This window comes from Leuresthes tenuis, unplaced genomic scaffold (assembly GCF_036924035.1).
Source record: "Leuresthes tenuis unplaced genomic scaffold, fLeuTen1.0.hap1 SCAF_5, whole genome shotgun sequence".
Taxonomy (NCBI): Eukaryota; Metazoa; Chordata; class Actinopteri; order Atheriniformes; family Atherinopsidae; genus Leuresthes; species Leuresthes tenuis.
Window position 1 is genome coordinate 19,147,027 of NW_027325359.1, and position 11,614 is coordinate 19,158,640.

The 11,614-nt window shown below is 38.1% G+C and overlaps 1 protein-coding gene across 1 annotated transcript; it reads left to right on the forward strand.

The window, feature by feature from the left end:
- The first annotated feature begins 1,873 nt into the window (after positions 1-1,873).
- On the forward strand, positions 1,874-6,538 carry nts (neurotensin). The gene is made up of 4 exons (XM_072385269.1): positions 1,874-2,126; positions 3,025-3,086; positions 5,290-5,487; positions 6,094-6,538. The coding sequence occupies exons 1-4, from the start codon at positions 2,066-2,068 to the stop codon at positions 6,235-6,237; spliced, it is 465 nt and encodes a 154-aa protein (XP_072241370.1). The 5' UTR covers positions 1,874-2,065; the 3' UTR covers positions 6,238-6,538.
- Positions 6,539-11,614: the final 5,076 nt, after the last annotated feature.

The window sequence follows — 11,614 nt, forward strand, 5'->3', positions numbered from 1 at the left end:
AATTTTATTTCACTAATTGTATTCCAAAACCACAACAGCTCAGTTTAAACATCACCTTTAAGCTCACCTTTTTAAGTTCTTGATGTGCAAAGTAGGTCTGCTCATTGAAAAATGCCTCATTTTTAGTTAAAGCACAAAAACCATGAGAAAGGTTTAGATAACTCAACATCAACAAGAAAAACATTTGAGAAAGACAACAGTATCAGAACACAACATTTTATAAATGCTTGTGTTTTCAATTTTATTGTGTTTTCTCAAATGTGGCATTTTCTTTGTTGTTGTGTTTATAAAAATGTTTATGTATTTTCATAAAGTTTTCTAAAATCTTAATTGCTTTCTGAAATCCAGTAATCTTGATGTTTTCACAATGTTTCACAATGTTGTTTTTCACAAATTTATTTTTAGAAATGTAATTTTTTATAATATTTTTTGAAAATATATCATTATTATCAGTTTTTTGGTTTTGGTTTCTAAAATATACGTTTAGATTCGGAAACAGGGTTTTCTGAAAGTCTGTCTGTTAATTTTGTATCGTGAAGGCAACAGACCCAGGATGAAATGCTCTGAGGCTCTGAGGCGTACCCAGGCCAGAAGGGATATATAATTCCTCCATCATGTTCTGGTTTTACCCCAGAGCCTTCTCCCAGTCCTCCCAGGTCATGTCTTGAAGAAGCCATCAGAACCACATCATCCACAAAAACTAAGATGCAACCCTAAGGTTCCCAAATCAGACATTCTCCTCTCCACAATTATACTTTGAAATCCTGTCCATGAAATTCAAGATCAATGACAAGGAGCAGCACTGGTGGAGTCCAAAAGGCAAAATAAAAAAGCTCAACTCTGTGCCAAGGATGCGGACACAGCTTTTGCTTCAGCTGTGTAGCCAAAACAAGTACCCCATATTCCCACAGCAACCCCCAATGAATCCCTCATAAGTCTTCTCCAAGTTCACAAAACACAGTCAAACTCCCATGAACCCATTAGTAACTCTGCAAGGGTGAAAATATGGTCCTCTTTTCCACAACTCATGCAAAAACCACACTACTGCTTTGGAATCTGAGGTTAGATAGTTATCTGAAATGTAGTCTTTTCAAAGAATTTGACTTTTCATGGTGTTCCTGGTATTGTTTGCCAGAGCAAATACCTAAAAGGAACAATAAAAATGTTAACAATAAGTCAGTAAACATGTTTAAAAACCTACTTACAGCTATTAAAATGATCTGGATGAACTTTGAAAGAAATCTACCTAAAGAGCAGAGGATAAAGGAAATCTGACATCTACGGGTGTCTAACAACTCATAGAGAACATGGATAACACCTACTTGAGACACATATGGGTACTTAATAATTGTGTTCTAAGAAAGGTTTAATATTGAAAATATTAGATTTTTTTTAACTATATTTCATGTCTTGCCAGCCCAGACAAGAACCTGTTGAACCAAAGTCACAACAGTATTTATCAAAACAATATTTTTTCCCTCTGAACAGTGACACATAGCGTGAGTCTGATTTGTGCACCCTCCCACATCACCCCCACTGCCCATCACTGGCAGACAAATGCTAAGCAAACCTTGTGCTGAGTGCAGTCAGATAACCAAATCTATCAAACCGTGACGCAAAAATCTTTCGCTTTTTGATGCCAAAGTGACGTCTGATGAGATGCTGACACAGTGGCAGGATGGAAAAAGATGATATGGTGAGAGATGAGTGGAAGGAGGGGGGGGGCTATGTCAGTGGGTGGGATGGTAGGGATGGAGATGAGGAGAGAAGAGGAGATGGGAGGGTGTGAGGGTTAAGACTGATCCTCTGACATCACATTGGCTCTTATATACTGGGGGAATGGAGCCAACTGCACTTCACATTCAACCAGGAAACTGCCAAAGCACTCTTGGACCTTGAAGAGAAGAAGAGAAAGGAGAAGAAAAAGAGGAAGCAGTAGCATCATTGTAAATTCTTCTCCAGCCTCTCTGACCCTTAACCTTATGGACTAGATTCCTCCTCAGGTGAATTCTTCAGTGTGGAACCCTTTTTTTTTGGTTGTTCTTACTTTGTTTTTCTCATCAAGATGCAGGCACAGTTGGCATGTATGCTTCTCCTCTGCCTCACATGTGGTACACTTTGTACAGGTAAGCAACAGGGTTCTATCAGCAGGTTGTGTAAAGCATTTTATGACCTCATTTATACTAACAAAAGAGGGAAAAAGCCACAACAGAGTTCATGTAATTTGCCTTGGATATAACTTGCTCTGTGCAACAGGTGCATCATTTTGTGATGATACTGTAGTCAATTTAAATGGTATTCATTCTCATTGATTTAATGGAAATTTTCTTTAATGAGTTTCAAAGATTCCTTTAAGTTTGGATGTCTATATAAAATACTGCAACACCTGGCTGGCATAATGATTTATTGAGCTATTTCCTGTTCCGGAATAGTGTTAAATGCTTTTGGAGGTCAGGAAAATGATGAGTTGGAAACGTCGATTGATTAAAAAAACACTCAATCTTATTTTCTGCACAAGTTGCGATGTCTTGATTCAAGATTACTCCTTTTATAGGCTGCTATAAACCTATTTTCCTCAATGATACAATACAATTCTACATCATTTAAATATTGGGACCCATTTACACTCTTATAAACTATAAGAACGTTCTTAGAACAAAGCTGCATCTCCTAGAATTTAGATATACAATATATTGATTTTTTTCATTAATTTCTTGATTCTGTTTGGCCACACAAAACTTCTTCAGAGTCTACTTTCATTTGGATTCAGGAAAACGTTTACTCTCAGTCAATGTGTCCACTAGTGTGTCACTCATTGGAAGCATTAAGTTGCCTGCTAAAACATAAAAATATAGGTTTACATAGTCTCCAAATTACAATTTAGAAACAATTTAAATGTTTTAGAGTCAGATGATCCCCTAAAAAGGCCTAAACTGATGAAAATCATTTTGTAAAAAACACATCTAATGAATCTGCCTTATCTAGATTTTGCTTAAGGTTGCTGCTAATGTTGTGTTTTTCCAGATGTCGACCAGGAGCAGCGAGTGCTGGCAGAGGAGCTTCTCAGCAGCCTCCTCACTTCTAAGGTATAAGCTATTTTTGCCCCTATAACATCAGAGAATGAGTGTCCAAAAAGCTTCAGCCGAGCTGGCCCTTTAATGACCCCATCGTCACCCTCACACAGGAGATTCCCAGGTGTTCTGTCATGAAACCTAGATCCTCAGTCGCAGCCTCACCTTTGGCTTGTGTCTCAAATGAGCTGGAGAAAAAATAATCAAGTAGAAGAGGTTTGTTTTGTGTCCACTATAGCTTTCAGATAGGCTGGTTTTGTTTAAATTTTAAAGTAAATTAACCTTCTATTTATTAATCTGAAATGTATTCAAAAGAAAAAAAAACAATTATAATTTGCTGCAGTTATCAGCATGTCCTCAGAAAGACAAAAAAATAACATCTGAAGCTGAGGTAAAGGATTCACTTGCAACTTTTCGACTTTTGTCACATTTATCTGGCGATGTGCGATGAGATGAGAAGAGAGAAAGTGGAAGTAGAGGCACTTGGAGACGGCCGGCTGAGTCTAATGGGATTCAGATGGACCTGACAGCATCACAACGACGCATCTTCCTCTTCTCTTCTTATAAATAACTGGGCTGCTCGCTTGGGGACATGACAGTGACAAATCAGCTGTGTGATTCACTGCTGCTGATGCTCGGAGTCTGCTCAGGGGTGATGATAATGATTATAACTTGCCGGAAGACTGATAGAGTGCTTGAGAGACTGGAAGTATCGTTGAGGATGTTGTCAATCTCAATCTGAACAATATGCACAACTGTAAAATGAATGACCTGCTGGTGCACTTCACTTTTACTCTGATTAGATAAAGGAAGTAAATCTCCCTTACATGATTTCATAATTCATCTGTTAGCCTGACTGGTTTTGTGCTGGTCTCTGCGCTGCCAGTCATTACTTGCTGGCATTGTTGTAGAGTTGAGCCTTCTCTCAAAACTTTACTGCACTTGTTATACAGCTACTTCAAAATGAGCACAAGTTTTAGCATGAAGATGTGGTTAAAACCATAAAATCCTCCACGTGACCTCACCTGGCCCCATCACTCACTTGTTTTAAAACTAAAACAAAACCACTTACGTCTTTGAAGCATGAATGATTTTTAAATCTCAGCAGCTTTTTGATGCATTCTTGAACTGACAGCTTTTATTACTTGTTTCCTGTCTGACAAACATATGGAACCTTTATTGCTCCAAACGTATGAATATCAGAGGACATCATATTCCACTGCTGCTCATAAACGATGCGAGGGAACTGAGTCTTCGAGGGCTTGTGACAACAACTGAAATCTAAATAAGATTAAATATGCTAAATTAGTGCAACATATGCTTGTTTTGTATCCAACAAGTTGTTTCTTCCTCCTAGAATGTTTTTTAAAGGAGAATTTCTCAGCGCTTTGTCACTTAATTAACTTAAAAGATATTTGGACCTGTTACTGAGATTATTTTTACTGGTTCTTAATCATTCAATGGTTAGGATTTATAAATGGAAATGATACGATTTAAAACATATATAACAGATATTCCTATATATTCCTTGGAACAACAACGGATCACTTTAGGTGCCTCTTAAAGGGAATTTCCCCTACCTTTACAGGAGCCATGACAGCAGAAACAATTAAATCAGTAATATATCCACATTTCAGTTAAGTTCAGACCAAATAAATGGCAACACCTTGAAAAAACCTCTTCTCTCAGTTTGTGCAGACTGTGAGGTGGATATGGATTGAGCACAAACAAAAGCACACATAATCAGTATCAAATAGCCTCCTCTGTTGTGTGATTTCAATCATGGTCACATCAAAAGATAAGGATTATTACAGGCAGCATGTTCACCAATTATAGCAAGGATATTGGATTAGATTGCACTAATCAGTTGCATTAAGTTGTTTCTTGACATTGTGTCCAACCTATTTTTATCTAGTTCTAATAGTTCAAGGGGTGAATTCAGTGCAGTTTTCATATAATAACATCAAAGAGAGTTTGACATTGTGTGTTTTTATCATCCTCAGCTTCTCCCTCCCCCATCGACTTAGTTTTCTCTTCATCAGTTCCCATTGTGATTTAAAACAGCAAATTTATCATGTTCTCAAAACCAGAGTCAGCTTTATCAAGTTCTCAATCTGAGAAATGAATAATGCATTACATATTCAATGTAATAATCCTCATGCCAGATGATCACACTCCATCTCAGTCTCTCTTTTTTTTCTTTTCTTTTTCTTTGAAGATGAAACACAATAAGCAGAGTGCCCCCTTCTGGCATGTATCGCTGGCCAACCTGTGTAGGCTGGTGGGCGGCCTGCGGCAGGGGGCGTGGAGCGGCGAGGAGGAGGAGGCCGAGCTGAGGGAGGGGAGCCTCCAGCTGCTGGAGGAGCTGTACAGCCTGCAACACATCTGCCGGGGGATGGACAGTCGGGAGGAGCGGGTGAGAACCATCAACCATCATACTGAACAAAAGTACTCATCCAGACCCACATTCTCATCTTGCATATAGTCTTAAAAAATATTTATAAATTGTCACTTGCTGAGATTGGATATTTGGCAAAAAAACAATAAACGAAAAAACTATAATCCAGCAAAGCCAATAACAGCATGTCTGGGCTGATATAAAATCCCCTAAACACATATACTGTTTTGCACCGACGCACTTCCAGAAACACACACACAGGCATCCACACTTACTCACACTTACTAATTCTCACCAACAGCTTACAAAGATGAGGCTCACATTAGCCCATGTACCTTCTCCTGTCGTAAACACACCTCATTAAGCCCCCCACACTCTCCCACCACCCTCCTCGTCTCTTCCTCCTCCATCATCGTCCTACTTCAAATCTTAAGCGCCTGCAGATTAGCACCTGTTTTGCCATGCATGGAAGCTCAGTGTAGGCGCACTCCTTTAATCAGCTACACCACCGCAGCTCCCCTGTTACCCTTCCACTCACCAACAAAACATGTGTCCCCCCCCCCCCCCGAATTCTCGTTGTGTGACACTCACCTGCTGCCGTGTCCCTCTCTCTGCCCCCCGCAGCTACTCCAAGACTCATTAGAATTTTCAGAGGAGAGCAGTGATGCTCCACTGAAACGAAAATCACCCTACATTCTGAAAAGGCAAGCCGGGCACAACACCAAGTCGCGGAGGCCGTACATCTTAAAGCGAAGTACGATTTACTGACAGCCATCCCAGAGACAAGGGGACGTTGTAATGGACCAGAGCATATGCTTTATGTAATGGTGTGTTTTTTTGTCTTTTATTGTAGCTGCAGTGTTTATTTCTTTTCCTGATGTTGTTTTGATCCCTTTAATTATATGTCCAGCACTGAGATCTGTCTTTATTCTGCCGCTAAGAATAAAACCCTAAGCATCATGCACACTGTGTATCTCTAAGAAACTGTTCTTCCTTAATTTCTTCACTGCACAGCAAGTCTGTTCTGTTAAGATCTGATTAAAGGATTCATAATACAAAGCTAATGTGATGTGCCGATTTGTCTTCGATATTCATTGGAAACACTACTGCCATTAATACTTGCTTTAGTTTATCCAGACTTAGTCAGTTATCCTGCTGTAAGTTCTCTCCATAGGACAAAAAGTTGAAAATAGCACCCACCAAAAGCACTATTTCACTGTGGTCTGAGTAAAGTTTGTTGAGATGTAACAGGGACCAGCTTATAAAGAAACACCTACCCATTCTTGTATCTCTGTTATTTCTGATATGGCGCTGTTATCAGGTTACAGAAGTCAAAATGTGTTGAGAGATGCAGAAACATTTCCTGGTTCTGGTCTCTCTTGAGGTTTAATGATAGCAAAAATAGAAATATAGAATAAGACAAAAAGAAGAACGGCTATCTAAAAGATTGCTTTGGCTCAGGAGGGAGAGGTGATTAGCCAAACTCATTCTTCCTCTGCATGTTGAAGTGTCCTTGGAGAAGATAAATGTTCTTGATGCAGCATTTGTTTGAAGGGACAAGATAGTTGAGAGAGGCAGTAAAGGGGGGGAATAGACTGAAGGAATGGCATACGCTGTATATCATACAGGAAAGTGCAACATGGTCGGGACTTTAATTGGTGATCACTGCAATGGTAACATGGTACATGTGCTAACCACCATCAGTGTGTTCTTAATAGAAAAATAAAACAGAAAGTGCTCTACAAATTCTATGAATAATATATATCCTGATTTATCATAATGAAATCTGAATGTTTTATTGTGTTGTTACTTTTGAAAAGTATTCATCTGAAAATGCTGCAATATGAACGATTTCATTCAAAATATCAAAATAAAAATATCCAGTTCTGTGTCAAAGTCTTGAGCCACCCATCATTTCTTTATATTTTGCCTCCAGGCAGTCAGACATTCTTGCAATCTTTCAAAGTGGTCTGGAGCAAAAGATCAGACTTTCAAAGGTCTTTCAAACTTTTTCTTTGGAAATTTGCTGCTTTTTTGTCTCACTCATTTTCAGTCCAGTCCTTATATCTGACCATTTTCACAGGAATGTGTTTCTTCATTTGTTAACCCTCTTAAAACTGACCGACCTGTGAATCATTTGTGTAGAAAAAAAGGCACCAACCTCAAATATTTAATGAAAACAGTGTCTGCACATAACAGAGAAATAAGAAAATAACCCATTTTAAGTGGTATCTTTAGGCACTGTTACCAGCAGCCTGTCACTTACACAGAATTCACATCTATAATTGCAACCACAAAAAAATGCCAAAGATAACACAGTTTGACAGACATAAAATAAAATTTTTGCATAAACACGATGATTCCCAAAGGGCTATTATCCTTAAACTGGCCAAATCTCAGCATAGTTTGCAGTGTGTCCTTCAAAAAATTGAGGAAACTGGACAAGTGGAGGACAAAAGAAAAAGTGACAGGCTGAGGAAAAACAATAATTCACGACCTGAGAGATGCATTTGACCCTTCAGTTGATCCATCTACTGTTCACTGAAGCCTCATCAGAAATGGTCTCCATGGAAGTGTGGCAGTCAAGAAGCCATTCTTAAGGAAGGGAAACAGGGAGAAGAGGCAGAGCTATGCCCAATCACACAATAAGTGGACTGAAAATCAGTGGCAACAGGTCTCATGGAGAGATGAATGCTCCCCAGAGCCCGGACCTCAACATTATTGAAGCAGTGTGGGATCATCTTGACAGAGACTAGGAAAAAGAAAAAAGCCAACCAACATACAAAGAAGATCTTTGGAATGTTCTTCAAGAAGCTTGGATTCCTGAAGACTATTTGAAGAAATGACAAGAAAATTTGTCAAAGACAATTCAGACTATGTAGAAGAATAAAAGCAAATATAGGCTGTCAAGCATTAGTTAGAATTGTACAAACTCTATTTTTGTTTTATACAGTATATTGGTTTTCATTTATGTTTGCACAAGTTAAAATTAATTACTACACCCTTTACTCCCTTTTCCTGACAATATGCAAAGAACTGAAGAGCTGTTCAAGACTTTTTTTTTGTTTTTACAATACTGTTTGTTATAATCTAGTAAAATGGAAGATTGGTTTAGTCATCTGTTGGTCTTTGTGCACCAGTAATGTTGGTACAGTTTTTCACATTTATTTTCCTATGTAACTCATGTGTATCCTCCCTTCTCAGGTTAGAGTGGTTGCCTTCCAATCGGAAGTGGTTCTAAGGACCTTCTAAGAACTGAAACAAATTAGTCAGTGGCTAAATCTGGCGCAATGGATCCATTTACTGATGAGGTTAATGTTCTTGTCCCTATCCGTGACAAATAAATTAACATAAACAAGGTTCAACAGCCCAGTATGCTGCTGGATGATGAAGTAGAACTATGCAGTTTGGAGACTGTGACACAAAAATCATGTTGAAGTACATGACATTAGGAAAAACTAAATATGGTGTTTATCAGATCAAAACTGGATTTCTTTAAATCGTACGAAATCGTACAAAATTGAGCCTCTCAAAACCAAACTAACATACCCAGATAATGCAGTCAGGGATAAAATCCCTCCTGCTTTTACAGTATATACTTAACTAGACTCAAACTCCACACATGTTATACAGTTCCATTCTTTCTAAAAACAGTAAATTGCAAGTGAGTATTAATACAACTGAATCTCAAATAAAGCTGCTGTCACTGACAGTCAAACACACCAGAAATCATGGCTGAAAATCCACCTATGAAAACTGTGGAACTCGCAGTCATTTAAAGTGTCGCTCTGCTCTAATAAAATCCAGATTTCTTTTAAAATAGCGTCATTTGACAAAAGCACCATTCAAATAACTTAAAGACATCTCTGCTGTGAATTGAGTAAAACTTGCATGCACCTCAATCTCCTTCAGAAAAAGTTAGAAGCAGCAGAATATCTTAAACATTTTCTCATACGGTTCACAGTAATCAAACACACTTCAGACATATCTCAGTCTGTAACTCAGTTCCATGGCAAAATGAAATAGCAGTCAAACTCTAACCATAGGTTGGCTCAGCTGTGCGTGTAGCCATGCTGTATGATGATCTCTTGCTGTTTAACTTTGGCCCACGGTGTCTCTAACATAATCAGAACTCTTTGTTCTTAATACTTCTACAAACACCAAAATTCAACACGAAGAGCTTTCGAATTCTGCAGTTAAAACAAAACTTTAATGCAGACACTGAAAGTCTTGGGATTGATAAATACTTCTGTTCTCTCTGAGACCTGTTTTTTGAACCTGACAGCCACAGACCCTGGATGAACTGTAGCACACAGAAAACCGCGTTTTGCTAGACCAGAAGCTGTTTGCTGCAGTGAAAACATACTTTCACACAGGCTAGCTTGTGTTCTCAACCACTCAGGAGGTGAGATAACATGATAGGATTTTTAGTTTTATCTCCTAATTAGAACATTACATATTTCTCTTTAATATATATTTGCTTGAGGACTACTCTGTTGAGCAAATAAGTGACTGCATTTTCTCTCTAAACCTTTACATTAAGCAATAAAAGTGGATTTCACAACATCAAAAGCAGATACACTGTTGCCACAGGGAGAATGCATTAAGCGATCCTAACAATCATCAGTTTGAATATCACTGTGTGTGTGTGTGTGTGTGTATGTGTGTGTGTGGTGGGGGCGTTCTGATAAAATGAATTTTCAAAATGGGGACATGAAGGCTGGATTAAATATTATATTGAATATAAATTCACACAGAAGAACAATATGCTCATATCCAGCCATGTTGTCAGTGTGGGTCAGAGTGGGTTACAGGTATTTTATCTGTAGAAACAGTGTTCCAGCTACTGCTGATAATCTGCAGACCTCACTGTGATCAGTTCCAGTGGAACAATGTCTCTGGTAGGAAAAAGGTTAGAATGAAAATCTCAAATGTAATTTTTCAATTTTTTGAGCACCAGATGAAGAAAATGACATTCACCTCCTCTCTATTGGGGTGCTGAAATCTCAGAGACAGGTATCTTAAAGCATCAGCAAGTAATACCTAATCTAACCGCACTGCTAGATACAATTTGATTTTATGAGGAGCCCTTTATTATTGAAGATTTCAGCAACTGTCTCAGAGTCAAAATTCATTCTTTTATTATCTGTTATCTATTTATTAACTATCCTCTCCCAAAAATAAAACTCATCCACACCATTTAGTTACAATGACTGCTCACAGTCAGACAGTTACATGCAGCCAAATGCTCCAAGATGCTTCAGACAGCTCCATTTGACTGGATTGGTTGTTGGGGGGAGGGCATTTAAATGTCAGACTTTGCATGAATAAAATTGAATAAAGGTTAGAAAGAATAAAGGTGTTCTAGTCAAAAAACACCAACAGTGCACATGCTCATCACAGGCAGCGGATGGCAGTGTTGCTTAACTCGTCTGATGGCCTGATTTACTACGCTACAGAATACAAGCGCCCCTTCAGGCAGAAGAAGAGCTTATGAAAGAAAGAGACAAAAATAACAGGTAAAACATCTCAAAGGTAGGAAGAGGCTCAGAAATGAGAGCACTCTCTGCTCCAGCTTGAAATTTAACAGCAGAATATAGTTCTAAAACATTTTTGTAATGATTGGATTAATATATTTTCTCCAGCTTTTCAGATTTAGTTTCTTTTCAGCATATTTCAGCTGCAAAATAAGTGTTTTTGTTAAAAACAGCTCTGGTTGGTATGAAAAAGCAGCATTCTTTTCTTCCAAAGCACTCATCTAATTTAGTTCAGATCAAAATGTCTTTTACAAAGACTTTTACAGAGACTTTACAAAACCGATAAAAACAATGTATAATACAATGTTTAAACAAATAGAAGAAGACAGTGCAGTTGAACTTAAAGTGAATATGCAGTCTTAAACAGATACGTTTTGAGTCTGCATTTGAAGATGAGAAGAGAGTAAACTCTTTTAACAAGTTTCAGGAAGTAATCAGAACCATGGGACATGGATTTCAAATGCCTGTAGAACTAAGATGATATTTTCAAAAGAATATTGTATTTCCCCTTGGACTTTGTTCCTTTTCACTTTGTTAACAAATTGTAAATCATTGATTTGATTGATGGTTGTTAGCAAGGAAACTGCCATCAGTATATCAAATGATGG

What these genes read in the sequence shown, in the direction of transcription:
- nts (XM_072385269.1), top strand. Translation starts at nt 2,066, where the DNA reads ATGCAGGCACAGTTGGCATGTATGCTTCTCCTCTGCCTCACATGTGGT. An exon ending in GCAGCCTCCTCACTTCTAAG is followed by an intron (nt 3,087 to 5,289) that starts GTATAAGCTATT and finishes TTTTCTTTGAAG; the next exon opens with ATGAAACACAATAAGCAGAG. An exon ending in TGGACAGTCGGGAGGAGCGG is followed by an intron (nt 5,488 to 6,093) that starts GTGAGAACCATC and finishes TGCCCCCCGCAG; the next exon opens with CTACTCCAAGACTCATTAGA.